The sequence below is a fragment of the Eucyclogobius newberryi genome, unplaced genomic scaffold, assembly GCF_026437365.1.
Source record: "Eucyclogobius newberryi isolate DKJ021-1_F unplaced genomic scaffold, fEucNew1.0.hap1 SCAF_20, whole genome shotgun sequence".
NCBI classification, from domain to species: Eukaryota; Metazoa; Chordata; class Actinopteri; order Gobiiformes; family Gobiidae; genus Eucyclogobius; species Eucyclogobius newberryi.
In genome coordinates this window covers 10,273,999-10,295,076 of record NW_027315835.1, presented here as the reverse complement: position 1 = coordinate 10,295,076, position 21,078 = coordinate 10,273,999, and the positions used below count along the sequence as shown (strand labels likewise).

Below are 21,078 nucleotides of genomic sequence, written 5' to 3'. Positions count from 1 at the left end.
GTTTTTACTATAATTGCTAGATCAATATGAAAATCAATATTTGCCTTTTATACAACTGTATGATTCCGCCATAATTAAATCAGTGTTATATGACTTTACTTCAAATGATTTTTTGACAGGCCAATTAAATCATATTTCAGTGTTTGTGGTGAATGAATGTGGCCGCTGCCGAAAGCTTTGAAGAAAACCACTCAAGGCCATTTTCCAAAGATGAAATAGATGTAGAAAGATATAATATGGATAAAGTCACTTTTAATGAGACTCATTCACTTGTTTATAAAGTCTATTGATATTTTAATGACCATCAACACAGAATGGTAAACTTAATACTATATGTGTGTGATTTGATTGTTTAACTTTGTTCCAAGTATTTGAGATTTTAAAGGTGTACTATCGCCGCTTCTCCACTCACTTTGGAGCGTCTCGGGCCGCTACTGTTTATGTGGCAGATTGTGTTTCTATGGCAACGGACCGTTACGTTTGCAGCTGACATCACCCAAATATAACCAGTGTCTGTACCCGAATTGTACCCCCAAAAAAGACGTAGCTACAGCTAGAGTAAACGAGGAGCAGCTTTCATTTTATAAGATAAGATAAGCCTTTATTTGTCCACACAATGGGAAAATTTCAGTGTTGCAACACAAGTAGGTACTTTACTTCTGCTTTATCTGCATTTATTTCCCCGTCTTTGCGTTTCACATCTCAGTTTGTAATGCTATGGGTCTGGATAATGTTAGATGCATCCTTAACTGGAAGTATAATATTGTGGGTCTTGACACGAGTGCCTTGTGTCGGTAAAAGAAAACAGCTGATGCTAACCTGCGCTAGCTTTGCTTTGCTAAGTCTGTCGGCTCAAAAAATAAAGTTATTGTCACTGGAAATACAGAGGGTTTTCCCCAGATCAGGTCAGCGTCCTTTTTTGTTCTTTCTAGAAGCAGCCAAAACCTGGGAGCTAAAGTATTTTATAGATACAGTCAGCATCCGAGGGACCTTTAGTACAGTCTATATATATATTGAGCCAAATACAGAAATGAAGTCAGGGAGAAGAATGTAGTGGTCAAACGGCCTAAATTTGTGTAGTTATCCAAGAATGTTAGCTGCAGGGTGAATGCTAACAACATGCTACAGAACAATCCGTTTACTTTTCTGACTCATTAAGACTCAGTTGTGACTCCACTTGAATTAGTTGTGATTAAAATAAACATAATTTGCCTGGAAACATATCAGAAAAGGGAAAAAGTTGCATTTCCTATTGAATCAACAGAGAGTTTCCCCGCAGCAGACCTCGCCCGTCCACAAACAGGAAGTAAGGCTAATGCTATTTGTTATTAGCGTCACATGATGGAAAAACTCCGCTCTGGCCTCTGAAAGTTGTAAAACGTGTTTAAAAATCAATTATAGTGAACGATTAAGATTCGTAGGCGTAAGAAAAGCGAAGAATGCGTTTAAGATGAACTGTTTTTTCACACTCTTAAGGCTCAAGACGTTTAAAACTCAATTACAGTGGCTTTATAACAACTTTCGCTGGTTTCAGGAAACTCTCACCAGAAAAGTTACATCGCGCACCTTGAAATTCATCTTCTTTGGTCGAAAAACTCACGCACAATAATAGACTGTACTGACCTAAAATGAGTTATGAGTAAGGTTAAGATGCATCGCGGGAAGTTTTACCTTAATTCCCAAACCCCAAACAACACCAAATATACACTACACACGTCCGCTTGAATAAAATATTGCCCTCTGGATGCATTCATTCTACTTGCCAAATATAAATTGACAATAAAAAATGAACTGGCGCTTTGTGTGAATATTGGATATGAATCAGTCATAATATTGATCAAGTGTCCGGGCCTATAAAGTGCAGGAGCGGGGCGCGAGTCGGGGCTGTAAAGTAGATTAATGTTTGGCAGAGCTCAAGCTGCACACAGGTTAAAACAACTGTCTGAGAGAAGAGCTCGAGGCCGGGACCTCTGCTGCGGCTGGTGCTGCTGCTGCTGCTGCGGCTGCTGCTGCTGCTGCTGCTGCTGCTACGGGGGCCCGGAGGGGTCAAACTCCGGTTACAAAAACACAATGTACAAAACGGGGACAGCGCTGGGGGGAAGTTCAGTGTTTGGCTGGGCAAATTATGGTTGAGACAAGCAGGGGCTCCCTAACGTTTCAGGACGGGACCCCCTCAATGACCGTGTAATCGACTCTGGACCGCCACAATAAAATGAAAAAGACGTCTATAATGGTATGTATAATAACCTTATATAACAACCTTTTAAAGTATTTGTATTTAATTCAGTTGTCCATTGTGCTATCTGACCCAATTTCCCTAGAAGAAACGTTTTTGAATATATATAATTGAATACAGTGGGTCAAAATGTTTAAATTACAACATCTCATGCCTCGCGACCCCCACTTTTGGAACCACTTGTCAAAAAACATTATAACCAGATTGAAAACTAAAAGAAACTAACGCGTCATATTGTGATTTGCAAATGTTCTGTTTATGCAGCTTTATAATCAAACCCTCTCCAATTGATCAGGCTCTGTAAAGCTCTGGGGGAGTGACAGGTGGATCTAACCAATCACAGAGAAGTGTGAACTTTCTGAAGAAGCAGATGACTTTATTAACCTCTTCAAGGCAACACAGTATATCGATACTAAATCTACTGGGATATAATCAAAATTGTGATCTGGCTCCAAGCAAATCAGGAAACACATTTTTTGACACGTCTCTAATTATAATGTTGGTATTGACATAGACATTGAGTATTGAGTCTTTGCTTTTGAGTATTTAACAAGTTCTATAGTCCAGTCTTGGATCTGGTTAGACTTGTCTTAAAAGTAACAGCCCAAGTCCTGTTTTTTAAGTCAAATGTATTATTTACACTAACTTCAAACCCCCTGCTGCCCTATTGATCTTATTCCGCCCCGCCCACTTTTCCCTCTTTTTCCACGTGATGGGCACTTCCAGTGGGAACTCCGTTGGTTTAAATGGAGAACGAGGGAACAATCTCACAGCTAGAACATGCTATAAAGTAGATTGATTTGTGTAAAATATCCAATGTTCACGTGACCAACAAGTCAACAATGCACTGATTCTCTGTGCGGCCCGAAAACAGCTTTTTAGTCTGTGTAGAACTGATTTTCTCTGGAGGTCGTATGTTCACTTATACAATAGATCCAAGATGGCGGCACCCAGACGGGCTTCAGGAATAAGGTGACTTGGATCACGTCATATTCTTACTGGTTAGAACACTTGCCTAAGAAAACTTGCCTCAGAACACTTGCCTTAGAACACTTGCCTAAGAACACTTGTCTAAGAACACTTGCTTAAGAAAACTTGCCAAAGAACACTTGCCTTAGAACACTTGCCTCAGAACACTTGCCTTAGAATACTTGCCTTAGAACACTTGCCTCAGAACACTTGCCTTAGAACACTTGCCTTAGAACACTTGCCTCAGAACACTTGCCTTAGAACACTTGCCTAAGAACACTTGCCTTAGAACACTTGCCTAAGAACTGTGTTAAAATGATAACCTTCCATTCCGTTTCAGACGTGGTTCAGTCTTGGTTTAGATCCCGTTTAGATCTTGGACTTGACCCACGTTACGCAAAAATAATAATAACTGGAATTTAAAACAGGAAAGTCTCCGAAAACAACATTTTTACTTTTATGGCCTCGTTTATATGGTCGAATATCCTTTAGCAGTACATGCCTAGTTGGCTCAATTGCCGGTTACACAAATATACGGCACAAACGCGGGAACACCAGCGGGATGGTTTAGGGTCCTGTCCAGATTCCCAAAGGGGGACGGAGGCAGTGAGAGCGCTCTTTGTGAGTGAATGAGAGGACCTCCTTGTTTTCCTCTGACCATCCGAAAAATGGGCACTGACCCGCGGGGACCCCCCTCTCCGGGCCGCCACAGAACCGCTGAGCTCGGGGGAAATGCCTACTGGTGTCAACGACTGTACAATTTAATGAGGCCCATTCAAGTCCGAACTGTCAAAGCCGGGATTTATTTCAACAACAGTTACCCCCGGCAACACGAGCTTCCGGACTCGTATTTGAAGTGAATGATGTTCGATTGTTAAACCGAAGTTCGAAGTCTAATTACATAAATGGACCTGTGATCTTACCTAATTTATTTAAACAAACATGCCTTAGAACACTTGCCTTAGAACACTTGCCTTAGCACACTTGCCTAGAACGTTTGCCTAGAACATTTGCCAAAGAACACTTGCCTTAGAACACTTGCCTAAGAACACTTGCCTAAGAACACTTGCCTTAGAACAATTGCCTTAGAACACTTTCCTAAGAACACTTGCCTTAGAACACTTGCCTAAGAACACTTGCCTTAGAAGACTTGCCTTAGAACACTTTCCTAAGAACACTTGCCTAAGAACACTTGCCTAAGAACACTTGCCTAAGAACACTTATCTTAGAACACTTACCTTAGAACACTTGCCTAAGAACACTTGCCTAAGAACACTTGCCTTAGAACACTTGCCTTAGAACACTTGCCTTAAAACACTTGCCTTAGAACACTTGCCTAAGAACACTTGCGTAAGAACACTTGCCTTAGACCACTTGCCTTCGAACACTTGCCTTAGAACACTTGTCTAAGAACACTTACCTTAGAACACTTACCTTAGAACACTTGCCTTAGAACGCTTGCCTAAGAACGCTTGCCTTAGAACACTTGCCTTAGAACACTTGCCTTAGAACGCTTGCCTTAGAACACTTGCCTTAGAACACTTGCCTAAGAACACTTGCCTTAGAACACTTACCTTAGAACATTTGCCTTAGAACACTTGCCTTAAAACACTTGCCTTAGGTCACTTGCCTTAGAACACTTGCCTAAGAACACTTGCCTAAGAACACTTGCCTTAGAGCACTTGCCTTAGAACACTTGCCTTAAAACACTTGCCTTAGGTCACTTGCCTTAGAACACTTGCCTAAGAACACTTGCCTTAGAGCACTTGCCTAAGAACACTTGCCTTAGAACACTTGCCTTAGAACACTTGTCTAAGAACACTTGCCTTAGAACACTTGCCTTAGAACACTTGTCTAAGAACACTTGCCTTAGAACACTTGCCTTAGAACACTTGCCTTAGAACGCTTGCCTTAGAACACTTGCCTTAGAACGTTTGCCTAAGAAACAAACATTTGTGAATGAGGTGACATAATGCACAGCGATTTACTATAACAATATCGTCTGATTTCATTGTAAAAGGAACGTGATGTTGGCAAAGCTTTTGTTCTCAAATGTTAAAATGTTAAAAGTTAAAACTGATTTTCTTTAGAGTAGAGCAGTCACCCTTTTTCCAGAAGGTTGATGATTTGATTCCCATGACCGATTTAAAAGGGTCTATGGTCAAAACTTCACTAACACTTCCTGAGCAGAATGATTGTTGTGGTGGTGGCCAAATATAAAATAAATAAAGTAAATACAAAATAAAATAAAAAAAAATAAAATATCTTGAAAAGCATGAAATGTTTACAATGTGGTATATATGGCAAAAAAAAAGTTTAATTATATATTTATTTATAATTATTTATATTTTGCCCTATACTTACGTAACTGTACTAGTAAAATTTTTGCTAATACTGGTTTGTCTAATAGTTGCATAACATAAAAAAGTTATGGTTGTGATTGGATAACATTTTCAGAAACTTTTTAATGCCTTCGGATTGAAATAGATTTCAATTCTGACATGCCATATATCACTACCCATGATTCATGTGTATTGATATTCGTGGGCCTGCAAATATACCAAGGTCAGAACGTTGGAGTAAAATATTTTATGCACTATTTGAGAAAAACGTATGTGGTGACATTGGATTAACATGTAACCCTGTTTTATGTGCACATGGGGATGATTGTGTATAATATATGATGTACATGACATTTCAGAACACCAAAAGCATAATTCTATAAGTCAATCTGTGTCAAAATGTAAATCAAAATTATGCTACATTAAGTATTTTTTTTGCATTTACTGGTAGTGAAAATTGGAAAACATACTCCTCATGTACAACTAATTAAGAGCAGTGGTGCGCTAGAATTTATCCATCTGAAATGATCGAAGTACAAAAGTAAAAGTGCTTTTCAAAGGTTTTTAAATCTGTTTGTCTGTAGGTATCTGTACTCCACGCAGAGTACATTTTACAGCGGATACTTCTTACTTTTACTTCATTACATCTGAGAGCAGGTATGTGTCCTTTCTACTCTACTATATGGTTTGAAGGAATACATTTTAACACATTCATGGTGACATTCTGCCTTATGATTTTGCTTTGTCTTAGCTAAAAACATGGAGAAATCGATTGACTAAATACCTATACTAAGCTAAGGGTACATTTTAAACATTTACTTCAGTGTACTATGAATCATACTTTAACTTGAGTTCATTATTGTCTCCTGTATCTGAACTTTTACAAAAGTAACACAACTTAGCTCCTTTCCTACCCCTGATTAGGAGTAAAAATGCATTTCCAAATTCAATGTGATGAGCCTGAGTGGACGTGAGTGAAGTTGAGGCCTGGTCTAATACTAATAAACCCGCTCGGCTTCATTGTGTATGCCGCAGTGTTCACTCACCTGACTCTGACTTCTTGGCGTACTTCTTGCTCTGGCCTCTTATAATGAGGATAAAGACCAGCAGCAGAATAAAAATGAGCCCGACCAGCGCCACGACAACCAGGAACCACCACTCCTCGTAAAACGGAGGCACTTTTTGGGCTTAAAACACAAGAAATACAATCTTATTAGCGAGTTGTAGAATAAAGTTGAAGAATAGAGTTTTGCATATTGGAGTAATGACTTTACATTGAGGAACTTGCAGTAATAATACTACTAGTGATCATGTAGAACTATTCACAACCGGATTAATTTTATTCTAAAGAAAAAAACTGATTTCCAACAATTTTGTCTTGAATTTCACTTTCTCTCATTCGGTGATGTGTACGTGAAGTGTATTTGTACCTTTAATACAGTTGCAATGAATACTATTATCCCTATTATAGAGGTTATTGTTTAAAAAATAGAAATGTCCATCAAATCATCCAACAAAGACACCATTTACCGGTAAGTCATACTCTTTATTCCAAAGAAAATTAAACTTCAGATACAATACAATTACCGCTGGTTGAAAAACACTGACCATTAACATTTCACATCTTAAAGCAGAGTAGTAACTTTAGTGTATATACTGTATTTACTGTCTTCAAGATGCACAGGCGCCCAACAAGGGGTCTCAGGGAGTTTAAATAAAAATATAGATCTTGTCATTAGTTACCACAACTGTTTAGTCCCGAACAGGCTGTCAAACTTTTTATTAAACTTTTTTTTCAGAATTTCTATGGGAAAAATGAATGGGCTATTTACTTTTGGAAGCAAATAGTGTTGAGCTCTGTTTGTATGATAATTACCGTATTTTCCGGACTATAAGTTGCAACTTTTTTCATAGTTTTGTCTGGGGTGCGACTTGTACTTAAATTTATACTTATATACATATACTTATACTCCAGAGCAACTTATATGTGATATTATTTGTTATTTTCACACTTGCAAATGCATTTCATACTCCAGCGCAACTTATATATGATTTTTCTTGTTGCTCCTTTTTTCATAGTTTTGGCCGGGGTGCGACTTATACTTAAATTTATACTTACATACTTATACTCGACTTATATGTGATATTATTTGTTATTTTCACACTTGCAACTGCATTTCACACAGTCCAAGTTGCATATGATTTTTTTCTTCGCTATTATGCATTTTTTAGCTGGTGCGACTTATAGTCCGGAAAATACAGTAACTTATGTTTTGTTTGTCTGATTACTTCAATACCCAAACATTAACCACTATCTCTTTACTTCTTGACTAATACCATGCTGTAATAGTACAAATACTCTGGACTTGAGGACATGTTTTGGTTCCTTCGTTCACCCTCTGTCTTAGCCGGTGTTAAAGTGTGAAAGTCTTACCGGATATGGAGGGGGAGGGCAGACTGGGCGAGCCGTAGCCGTAGTCATTCACTCCAATTACTCTGAAGTCGTAACTGACACCCTGTTTGAGGATGTCCATGTTGAATGTGTGGGAAGTGGCCTCTCTCGGGATGTCCTTAATCAGAATATCCCAAAGCCCTTCGTCTGGTAAAAAAAAAGGGAATATTTTAGGTAAGGACTAAATCGAGGTTATGATAGGGCAAAACCAGGACTAAACCAGGTCCAAACAGGACATTAAAAAGGCCGATGCGTTCTAGTATTCCATACACATAAACAGTATTTAACATTTGTTTCAGAATAAAAGGCAAAATGGATAGAAAGTTGGTCCATTGACTTCCTGATTCAGTGTCATTTTATTGTAGTAAGCAGCAGATCGTTGTATATAATGGTTTTATTTGCACTACATTATCTGCATTACATTTTTAATTGTACACAATCTTCTTTTAGACAAGATTAAAGCTCCGTGTGCACAAACAGCACATCAAAATTGGGCTTAAACTTGGACTAAACCCTAAAAGAAAACCTGGACTAAACAAGAAGTACACAAGAACATCACAGTATTATTTTCAATTAAATTTATTTTTATAAAGCTCAAAATCACAACAGCAATTGAATAACGGGGCTGCACAAAGTTGTTATATTTAACCTTCTGAAGAGCATGACACTGATGACACTGACACTGAAACGTTGATCACAAATACTTGATATTTTTCAATGTTTAATCAAAAATAAAAAAAAATGTATTTATTTTTTTCGTAACACTTCGGATTATATAATAAAATATACTTAGATTTAACAAGCTGTTTGTTTGTTAGTGTAATAAAAACCCAGGCCCCACACGGCAACTTGCAATTCATAATTCTTAGCAATATTACGCAATTCATCAATTTCACAGCGCGCGTAAATTTCACCGCCACCAAATGTACATCATAAATACTTGTTGGGCCATATTTCAAAAGAACTAATGGTAGTTGTTCTGCCGCTGTGCTTTTTGGAAACCCAGCCAGAGTGCATTTATTACACAGGGGCGCTTGTAAACATCAATGTAAGTTTGACTGTTTTAATGGAGTATGGCGACATAAACAGTTCATCTGTCATGCCCGCCGCTGCCGACTTTGGAAACTTGGAAAAGCACAAGTAATTTGATTTGGAAAAGTTGTGAGCTAGTGCCATTTGCATATGATGAAATGTGCTGCGAGGGTTACGCCTTGTTCTAACCCAGATTTTAAAACAACAATAACAAAAAAAATAAGGTTTTGGGACATAATATTGTAGTTTTGAAATGCAAAAACAGACAACTGGCTCACAATCGTAGGGAAATAGCCTTAAATAATGAGACATCGTCGTGAAATCAGGTGAATGTTAAATCAACCTTTACCAAACTGACCTCTTACAATTAATTTGAATATTCAAAAATGTTTTAAATTGCCCTCGTCTCAGGTCCTGTTCAAGTAAATGTATTTAATTTTATAAAAATGGAACTTGGGGGCCCAGACACAGTAATATAATACTTTATTTAAAATATGCAGTAAAAAAAAGTGAGCTTAACAGTTCTGCAGTTTGGAACAGGAAGTTAATGGACCTGTTGGTACTATTAAGCCATTTTAAATGACACATATTATGCATTGATTGTATTGTTAATGGTCTTTAAACATGCTCTTGACCTTTACTTTGGCATTTTATGTTTTAGAAAAAAAAAAAAATTATGTTTTTACAAAAAACAATAGAACTTTGCTGCAGAGTAAAATCAACACTGTTTGCTAACGCAGATTCTTGCAATGATTTATGGACTTTAAATTAACAAAGAAGATTTTCAGAGCCATGTCCCAGATCGAAAAAACGGCAGTTATTGAGGAGATTCAGAATTAAGTGTTTCTGACGCTCGGAGGGGAGAGGACTGTCTGTCATCAAACTAGCTGAATGAAGCTAAATGCTACTCCACGTATGTTTTTGATGAGGGAACAATGTTAGAACATGGTCAACAGCTCAGATTTGCATGATATATGTCTTATTGCAGTTTACAATGAACAGAATGTTAAATAAAAGATTTAAAAATAAATACGAGAACAAAATGTGTCTTTCATTTCTGTTAATTTATAAAGGATAATGGCGATCTAGCGATACATATCCTTATCAGATCTATGTATGATGTCTAGTTGCACAGCTTTTTGATTGTATTTACATGTCACACTTGCGTAACTTTGTGGCTTTCCTCTTCCATTGTTAATCCCTGAGCTTGACCTCTTCAATTAGCCCGATCCTTAAGTACTGAATCCCATCTCCCTCGTGAACCATGTCATTCTTAAGCCTTTTAAACCCGACCCCGGTCCTGCCAATCACAAACGTAACGCGATGCCATTTGTCTCAATTGCCGCGCTACAATCGATAAGCCATTAACATTCCAGCGAGGGTAAAGCGCCCGCCGATGACACCTCTTTCCTTAAGCGCGTCGGTGAGAGCAGAAAAAGAAGAACGACAATAAATAATACCGACAGAGATGCTATTGTTTAAAAGTGAACTTGAAAATCAAAGTGACGGGAGCGGCCGTGTTTTGCTCTCCTTTAATAAGATGAAAGTGGAGGGTCAGGCCTTGTCAATTGAACTACTCTGCCAAAGATTTCTCAGCAAGATTAGACTTTTTTATCTGTCAATCACCCTAATCACTTTAGAATGGGAAAAGGTAATTATTCGATACTTGCAATTTTTCCTTTGCAAAATGTGTCGTTGCTGTGTTTGCCTTTTTATAATGGTTTGCCTGTTAATTAGCTTCTGCTTTTTCGAGTAACCTTTTTGAAGCATGAGGTTATACTACAGATAAAAGAAACATTAACAACTTGAAAAAAACAAAAACACATCATATTTTTAAATAAGCAAAGGTTTATGTTGGCATTTCAATACATTTACATTTGTTGAATCGGTCCTAGAAGAATTGCTGTCATACTCGCTTCATCAAAAATGTATTCATTGTATTTAAAGGTCCCATAACATGCAAAATCGACTTTTCAGAGCTTTTAACCTTCTTACATTGCTATTTGTGCTTCATATATGTACCCAGAGTGTTTTTTTGATTGATTCCCGCAGTTTTTAGCTATATTACAGACTATCTCCTTTCCTCGAATCTCCAAACTGACGGGCGGTGGCTGCAAGACCGCGTCATAAGGGCAAGCACGCGTCATTATCCCCCCTATCCATTTCCGCATTTCCGGGTTTGTGAGGGGGTCCAAGGTATGGGTGATATTTCTTAACTATTATGTTAAGGGTGTTGCACAACCCTTATTATTATCAATTATACACTTAGGATAGACTACGAAACGTGAAAAAAAGCATTTTATGGCACCTTTAAACAGTTATTATTTTAGACATTTTTATGAATTGTGTCCCTTTACACCGTGTAGTCCCAATGAACACATGAAGCTAAATAGTATTAAGTGACATACTGACGTGATAACAAGTTAAACAGAACAGACAGAATAGTAAGCAGGGTTCACAGATTTGAACTTAAGGTTTTCCATCACTTTTTTAATAACCTTTTCATAACTGTTTCCCAGCTTTCCATGACCTTGAATAACTTATACACGCATCATTTTCTATCAATTATTTGCTTTCTTTTTTTTAGCCGATTCAGACTCTACACAGATGTTTAAAACATAGAACAAATGGCAAATACTCAATCTAGTTACAGTATAGATTGAAAAATTTTGTTTTGTCACATATTCAACTTCTACTTGTTAGGCCTTGATTACACGGATACACGGATAATTAATTATTATTTGTTTTTATTTGCTGATTCTGACTCTACAAGGATTTTTAAACATGGAACAAACTGCAAATATTCAATTTAGTTACAGTAAAAGTAGTATTTAGTTTGAAAATGTAGTTTTCTCACATATTCAACTTCTAGGCCATATAATTCACACTAAATATTTATACAATTCCAAAACTTTTCCTGAGCCTGGAAATTGGATTATGATTTTTCCATGACTTTTCCAGGTTTTCTATGACTGTACGAACACCTCAAAGGTCAGTTACATTACACTCGTCCTGGTGTAGACTTGGTTTGGTCCTGTTCCTAGTCCTGGAGCTGTCACTGCCTTGTCCAGGTTTAGTTCCCGGTATAATTCACATTAAATCCATATTTGTATGCGTTTTGATGTGGCGCGTGTGAAAGTAAACCCACCTGACGGCCGCGCCTCTATGACGTAGCGTGTGATGGGGGCTCGTCCCGGATCTCCACTGCTCCACTGTATCGTCAGGGCTGAACCGTGACGAGTGATGAACGGCTCTCCGGGAGGTCCTGGGGCTCCTGGTCCAACAAGAATACATGTTTGAAATTCCATGTTTGTAATCAGAAAAGGTTTATTGCCATTGTCATTGAACACGGATCGCAAACATAGGAACTTGTCTCGGCGTTACAATGAATAATACAATAATAATACATAGTCACTGTGATATTTTTGGACAATTTTAGACTTATTTTTGTATGTTTGAGCTTGGAGTTAAAACTGATTCCTGCTTCTTCCCAGAATGCATTGATTTGACTGAAAAAGGTTATGACTTTTCCCCCGGAGATTGATCATTTCCCTTTATCAGATGGTTGGCAAAAGGAAATAAACAGACTTGTAATATTAATACTAATCAAGCATCTTAACCATCGTGGGGGCAATAGTTTGAATAGTGAATGGATTTTAAATTGCTTGCTTGATTAGGATGTGTTAGAAGGAAGCTTTAAAATCGGGTCACGATAATAAATCAGCAAGTGGTAAACTGTAATATAATTAAGTCGGTCGGAATATTTCTCAAACTGCGGCTGTTCTGGGGTGTTCGTACCAGTCTGTAGTATCTAAAAAGTGCTCAACATAAACTGGTTATTTACAGTGACGAGTATGCAGTATGTTGTTAGTTAAGTCTATTGAGCTACTCTAAAGTGTGAACTGTATCCTGAGTCATATTTAGCATAATTGTTCATGGCGCTAATGGGTTATGCTACTCATATTAGCATACTCTGATTAGCACTACTAGTTTCATTGTTTTGGTTAAGGCCTGAGAATGGAGGTGTACATTGGTTGTTGTAAAATAAATAAAATAAATAAAATAAATAAAATAAATAAAATAAATAAAATAAATAAAATAAATAAAATAAATAAAATAAATAAAATAAATAAAATAAATAAAATAAAATGTGTGCATGTGGTTTTATCAGATCTAGATCAAGATTTTAAGGCCATTTAAAAACTATTCAGAAAAGGAAAAATGTTGTCCTTGATAAAACAGGCATTCATACTGGTTGCCGCTCCACAGATCTGACCTGAAACGTGGCCAGATGGTGTCACCTGCTAGTCCACACACACCGTGCAACCGTCCAGGCAAAGCTATCACATTTCCTCTCACAGAAAAGTTACACAATTAATCGAATGATAGTAAACAGAGTACCTTCTCCTGGGCCAGTGGTGATGTTGGCCTCCACCTCAGGGCCGTAGATGAAGGTTTTGGCCCTGATCCTGAAGTTGTAGCTGACCCCCTCGGCCAGGTCCCTGAGTTTGAGCCACAGCGGGCCGGTCCCCTTCACGTCCACGGTCACGGTCTTACTGACTCCTGGAGGGGACGGCGAGTGCAGACAGTCGCCGCAGCCCACCGAAGAGTCTGGACGAACAAACAAACAAACAAACAAACAAACAAGAAAACAATTTAGAGAAGGTCTTCACAAAGCAGGGCATCACATTTTTATCCGTATAAAAAAGTATTTAAGAATTTTCTTGGAGTGAATTTAAAGGGTGTATTAGATAGGGCTGCACTGATCTATTGCAAAGGCTACATTGTGTAAAATAATATAACATTTCAATAACAATGATGATAGTGAGGTTAATTTGAAGAATTATGATGCAGGTTTTGCCCCTAGTGAGTTTACATGTTCCTTAAATACCTGACTCACACTCAGACACAGAAATTATGAATTGGAAAAAAAAGACAATTACAATTTTATGATAATAATGTATAAGAACAATTCAAATTTTGTTGGTTGAATGCTTCTTTACATCAGATTTAGTCCCTAGTCTGATCTTTATAGTCATGGTTTAGACTTGACATACACCTAATGAAGCCTGCGTAAATTCAGCCATGAACATCTAACTCCACCCAATCTACATCCACTGCTCCGCCAGGGCCACCCGCTCTCCAGCTGCAATCAACGCATCCGAGTTACTCCTTCCTGTTGGCACGCCGCACCTCCTCGGCTCCCAATCAGCGCACAGCCGGCCCCATTTAAACCCTCATGCCACTTCAGACCGTACTGCGACCCTCCACCTCCGCACCGCCTCCTCTGCATCCCTCACATCCTCCTCATGATCCTCTCTACCCTCTTCCTCATATCTACCACCACCAGTCTCCAGGCCCCGGGGGGACACATCTATTACAATTCTATTTTGGAGCGCCCATAATCGCGATGTCTTCTGCCGGGGTCTGAGCGCCAAATAACCCATGTAATAAAGCTTGCTAAACAGTCTTTTCTGTGTTTGTCTGAGTCTCTCTGGGATTGAATCTATGTTTAGACTTGTCTTTATAATGGTTGAAAATTGGCTTATTTATTTCAAACCAGATTTATTTTTGATATAATTCTGGTTTGGTTCTGATTCAGTCACTTTCACTTACATAAACCCTTGACCTGTTTCATAAATGCATCTAAATTCTTTAATACATTCACATAGAGGACCAGTTTGGCTAAATCATAGTATGACCAGCCTAGTCCAATGTCAAATTCAAAAGATTAAATGTGTTTTAAGCAAATGCTATTAAAACGCTGTTGATCTGTAAAAAAAAAAAAAAAAAGGAACTAAAAACCTACGAATACATTTAGGGGGTACCTTCGACCGGTGTGGAGGGCTCGTAGATCAGACGGTAGCCCTCGATGATGCCGTTGGGGTAGGTGGGCTCTCCCCAGGACACGTTGACCGAGGTGGTGGTCAGTTCACTGAAGTGGATGAAGCTCGGGGCGCTGGGAGCTACAGCACAGGGGCGCAACAAAGTCAGGAAGATTTTCAAAAGAACTCGGCTTTCAGCGCTTTGATGGACTCCGAGAGGCCAGGCTCAGGTCGGAGTACTTTCAATAAAATAACTTCACAGCATTCCATTTAACAGAAAGTTTAAAAGGTTTTTTGCTGATGGGTAAAAAATCAGAGATAAAAAATAAATAAAAACAGAGCCCAGATGACTACAACTGAATCTTTTTCTACAATGGAACACTCTTGGACGAACAAGGGAATACACCGACATCAGAAAGAAAGCGCTTAAAAAGAAACATTTTAGATTTTGAAGGTTTATGTTTCATTAAAATACAGGGTTAGAGATTCTACCCAATAAACATACTCAATAAATATCTTAAAAAATCTGAAAAATCATAATTTTTAAATGCTAAGTGGTTCAATAGTTACAGTAACATTACTGCTTGACTTGTGTTTTTAACAGTATTGTCTGAAAGTAAGGTTTTGGGTTCAATTCCAAGAACTGACGGCACATTACTGTATTGCTTTCCATGTTTTTCTTGTACCTTCGTAGGTATTTTATTTTTTTCAATAGACAATTCAGACATATGATAGCACTTTACATTACATTCTGTTAAAACACATTGATCAAGAATCAAAATACTCCTCCTCACCTTCAAAGCTCTTCACCACCTTGCCCCCCCCCCTACCTGTCTGACCTCCTCATCCCCCACCGCCCCTCCCGAGCTCTCCGATCCTCCTCCTCTCTCACCCTGACTGCACCAACATCCCGACTCAAAACTTTTGGCGACAGAGCATTCTCCCGAACAGCACCCCGACTCTGGAACTCCCTCCCCCAACCTGTCCGCCACTCTCCCTCACTCACAACATTCAAATCCCGCCTAAAAACATACCTCTTCACCCAAGCCTATGACCTCCCCTACCCCTAGCCTCCTCTACCCCATTGCCTACACTTCTACCCCCTGTTACATCCCCATCTTTTTCTCTCTACTTCTTCTGTCTTGTTCATTTTATCTGTATATTAATGTGTTCTGTACGTGTTGTCCCCCCCTGTCTGTAAATACCCCCCCTTTTTTTTTTTATGTTCAGCGTCTTTGGGTCACTGAAAAGCGCTATATAAATAAAAGTTATTATTATTATTATTATTATTAATCTGTTCCATAGCTGTTTGTCTGCAGTTTTTAAGATGATAAAATATTCTAATCTCCCCGTTTCCTTCATTCAATCTTAAATCATATGCCTCCTTCCTCCAAAAAACCCAAAACAAAGCACGCTCACAGAAGCTAAACTACTTTTCTGTGCATTTATCAAACATAACGTGAGCTTGAGCGAGCGCTTTGGTGATTAGCGAGCTACGCACCATGTGGAGGGGGTAACGTTGTTTGGCACGCCGACAGCAACAGTTGGCCTCATTTTCCTATCGAATTCTTTCCCTGCAGTTGAAGCCTCTCACTAAAGCTCTCAAGGTTTTTCAAACTGGTTTCAGCTCATAAATGTGAAGTAGTGTTGTAAATACCACAGTATATCTCGCATCGTATTCATTTATTCCCAGCTCTTCCTTGCATCATTAATATTTAGAACTCTGATGCATTTGTTTGATTATATTTCCAAAGTTCTTCATGTTATAGAGTCCAACTGTTCAGTACATAGCCACAAAGCTATCAAAACTAGCCAATAATGTGATTTAAATCCACCTAATTCCAGCTATTCCTTCATTTGGCTCTTTATACAGACTGTAAATACTGTAATTAATCGTAGTTTATCGTCAAGCCATTTTAATTCATTCCGTGTTCAAATCCTTTTGCATTTCCTTCTTTTTTTAATCAAGAACACCAATCAAAACAACGATGAAAATATCATGTTTGATTTGATTTTTCATGTATTTGGTAACAAGCTTATGCCAGTTGTATATAGCAAAATATTGAAGCTTTTTAAACAACATATAGGCATACATTCATAGTAACTACGCCTTCATTAGACTAAAAAAAAGCATGAACAAAGACTTAATTCATGAAAAAAAACAAAAAAAAACTACATCATTAAAGGCTTAGGGTTATGAGTTAGGCTATCTGTTAAAGACTGTTAAAAGGGTAGTTCATTTTAAAGTGTTATCTCATAATTTATATTAACTTGTATAATTTATGTAAAAATCAAGAAAGTTCTTCACAAAATCCAGCAAAGGGTGCCTTTTTATGTATTGGACGATGATACAGATACAAAATATGTATCGTATTTTCCGGACTATAAGTCGCACCAGCCAAAAAATGCATAATAGAGAAGAAAAAAACATATATAAGTTGCACTGGAGTATGAAATGCGGTTGCAAGTGTGAAAATAACAAATAATATCACATATAAAACGGAGTATAGTATATAAGTATAAATATAAGTATAAGTTGCACCCCAGCCAAAACTATGAAAAAAGGTGCGAATTATAGTCCGGAAAATACGGTAATAAGAGCGAGTTCACACTTCAAATTTGGATTAAACTTGGACTAAACCCGGAGCTAGACTAGTCAAAGTCGGGGCTAAACTAGAATACGTACAGGACCAACTCATTAAACTGGGCTCAAACCAGAACCAAACAAGCACAAATAAACACCTGAACGCATCCTAAAAAGCTGGAAAAAGTTATTTTTCAAATAACACGAACACAAGTTAAAAGTTGTACGCTTATCAGTTATTTACCCGCTTGCTGCGTGCGTCCTCTGGTGGGCGAGCTGCGCGGCCCGTCCCCCGCCGCGTTGAAAGGGGCCACGCTGATCATGTAGGTGGTGTATCCCGTCAGATTCTTCAGTTTGACCCCTCCCTCCGGCATGAAGAGCGTCCGCAATCTCTCCGTCTCATTTTCACGCTGGAACTCCCAAAAGTAAACCTACGCAGGGATACGGCGAGCAGTAAATAAATATTAATGCTGATGTTATGGGACTACGCAGCTACTCGTGTTGTGCAATAAATCTCTCGCCTATTTCTGTCTCCCCAAAGGCAAAGAGCTGCTATTTCGCTCTATTCCCCATAAACGAGCTTTAAAGTAATCGACTTTTATTACGGCCCCCTACGGATAACAGCGCGGACCGGATGTTTTAAGGTAAAATGTGCACTTAATTGTATTCACAAATAAATATAGTCCCCACAGGGCACTAATGGTATTCATGGAAAACAATATATTTCCTTAGTGAAACGTCTTGGGTTTTCAATTTCAAGTGTTTTGTGTTTCGGATGCATTGTTTTAATTTAAGCTGAACCTTGTAGCCTTGAATGTCCCCGTTCTGGGCGTCCACAGGAGGCGGGTCCCACATCACGTCCAGCTGGGTGGCAGTGGCGGATTGGATGGCGACGTTTTGGGGCGGGGCGGTGGGCACTACAGAAGAAGAAAAATAATTAAGATAAGATAAGATAAGATATTCCTTTATTGTCCCACATGGGGAAATTTCATTGGAGCAACGCAGGTAGATACAGAGGTAGATACAGAAGAACAGATCACTTATAGGAAGTCTGAAAAACACTTTCAGTAGAAGATCTCCTATAAATAAATAAAAACTCCCATAGACAAATAAATACATAAATACCATTGCATGTGATCCCGACAGTAATTGCACATGAATATGTGTCACGACAGCACATAGATTGCACATGAATTTCACAGTAATTGCACATACGACAGAATTGCACATCAGTATTAGGTTAGGTCAGTATTGCGACGGGATAACGAATATATATATGCAGTATATTAAAATGCATTTCTCAGGTGATTCTTACAATTAAGTTCAATAAAGATTTTTTTTTTTTCTTTTGCTTTGAGTTGTGTGTCGTCTGTTTTTTTTATTTTTTTATTTGATTTTATCCAGGCGATCCTTTCAGTCTATTTAATTTTCATTTTGTTTATTGATTTCTAATTTTACTCTGTTTTTATTCCGTTTTACTTATTTTATAGTTTATTTACTGTGTTGATTAAACTAAAACGGTTTTACTGGTTTTTAAGCTTACACAGCTTAAGTCCTGGTATTGTTCAGCACGTACAGTCCTTAAAGTGAGTATTACGCAGTTGTAGTTGTACAGTAACTTCAACAATTTAAGAACATGCATTTTCAATTCTTTGGAGAAAACCAACTAATATCATTGGCCTTCCATGGGACTGTAGTATTGAGCCTTAAAATGCCTCTTTTTGTTGAATTAGTGTTTAAAAAGTTGTTTCTTTGTGTAAATGATGTCCCTAGTGTCTACACTAGGGACACTAGAACGAGTGTCCCTAGTGTGATGTCACTTCCTGTCATTTTCTACAGATTTTTCAAAGTTTTCTCCACAAATATCTGCTTGATTGGTGTAAAACTATAATGTATATGTACAACAGTTATATAAATACACCAAACAAAGTGTAAAACCCCGTCACGCACTTTAAAGGTGCTCTATGCAACTTTGCTGGTTGGTACTGGCTGTCTGCTCGTCTCTATGGAGAGTATACTGCTTTTCCAGGACTGTTTTGTCTATAACAACTTACTGTATCTGTCATGATATTTACTCTAGGGTTACAGGGCGTCTCTTTTTACACACCTGCCTCTCCGACGAACACCTCTTGCGGCGGACTGTTTGGCCCCTCGCCCACCGCGTTGTACACAGACATCCGGATCTCGTAGCGCTTGTGTTTGCTCAGCTCTGCGTGAACAAGACGTCATGAGATACGCAGAGTTACACAGAGTTACGCAGAGTTACACAGAGTTACGCAGATTTACGCAGAGTTACACAGAGTTACGCAGAGTTACACAGAGTTACACAGATTTACGTAGAGTTACGCAGAGTTACGTAGAGTTAGGCAGATTTACGCAGAGTTACGCAGAGTTACGCAGAGTTACGCAGAGTTACACAGAGTTACGCAGAGTTACACAGAGTTACGCAGATTTACGCAGAGTTACACAGAGTTACGCAGAGTTACACAGAGTTACACAGATTTACGTAGAGTTACGCAGAGTTACGTAGAGTTAGGCAGATTTACGCAGAGTTACGCAGAGTTACGTAGAGTTACGCAGAGTTACACAGAGTTACACAGATTTACGCAGAGTTACGCAGAGTTACGCAGATTTACGCAGATTTACGCAGAGTTACGCAGAGTTACACAGAGTTACGCAGATTTACGCAGAGTTACGCAGAGTTACACAGATTTACGCAGAGTTACGCAGAGTTACGTAGAGTTACGCAGATTTACGCAGAGTTACACAGAGTTACGCAGAGTTACACAGAGTTACGCAGATTCACGCAGTTACACAGAGTTACGCAGAGTTAGGCAGAGTTACACAGAGTTACGCAGAGTTACGCAGAGTTACGCAGATTTACGCAGAGTTACGCAGAGTTACGTAGAGTTACGCAGATTTACGCAGAGTTACACAGAGTTACGCAGAGTTACACAGAGTTACGCAGATTCACGCAGTTACACAGAGTTACGCAGAGTTAGGCAGAGTTACACAGAGTTACGCAGAGTTACGCAGACTTACGCAGTTACACAGAGTTACGCAGAGTTACGCAGATTTACGTAGAGTTACGCAGATTTACGCAGTTACGCAGAGTTACGCAGAGTTACACAGTTACACAGAGTTACGCAGAGTTACGCAGAAATATGCAGAGTTACACAGAGTTACGCAGAGTTACGCAGAGTTACGCAGAGATACGCAGAGTTACGCAGATTTACGCAGCGTTACGCAGAGTTACGCAGAATATCAGAGTTACGCAGAGTTACACAGAGTTACGCAGAGTTACGCAGAGTTACGCAGAGTTACACAGATTTACGCAGTTACATAGAGTTACACAGAGTTACGCAGAGTTACACAGATTTACGCAGTTACATAGAGTTACACAGAGTTACGCAGAGTTACGCAGAGTTACACAGAGTTACAGTAGGTTGTCATTTCATTTGCTGTATTAGATTACGTAATAGGACAACAGGACAATTTAAGCGGCAGAAATTCTAGCTAAATAGGACTAAATATAATGAAAAAAAGACCGGTGACCTTGCTAATAATGTTCCTATTAATGTGTTACAGTAGTTACACGGATCAAACATAACATTATAACAGCTAAAAGGAGAAATAAT

The 21,078-nt window shown here is 38.6% G+C and overlaps 1 protein-coding gene across 7 annotated transcripts in view; it reads right to left on the bottom strand.

The window, feature by feature from the left end:
- sdk2b (sidekick cell adhesion molecule 2b) overlaps window positions 1-21,078 on the bottom strand; it is a 565,983-nt gene that overhangs the window by 28,544 nt on the left and 516,361 nt on the right. For all 7 annotated transcript variants that reach the window (XM_072455684.1, XM_072455687.1, XM_072455686.1 and 4 more), the window contains exons 35-42: window positions 19,548-19,649; window positions 18,242-18,357; window positions 17,685-17,871; window positions 14,860-14,997; window positions 13,433-13,642; window positions 12,180-12,305; window positions 7,982-8,146; window positions 6,594-6,734 (exon numbers count right to left, since the gene is read on the bottom strand). In XM_072455684.1, the coding sequence (XP_072311785.1) occupies window positions 6,594-6,734; window positions 7,982-8,146; window positions 12,180-12,305; window positions 13,433-13,642; window positions 14,860-14,997; window positions 17,685-17,871; window positions 18,242-18,357; window positions 19,548-19,649 (1,185 nt within the window). The remainder of the gene's footprint in view (window positions 1-6,593; window positions 6,735-7,981; window positions 8,147-12,179; window positions 12,306-13,432; window positions 13,643-14,859; window positions 14,998-17,684; window positions 17,872-18,241; window positions 18,358-19,547; window positions 19,650-21,078) is intronic.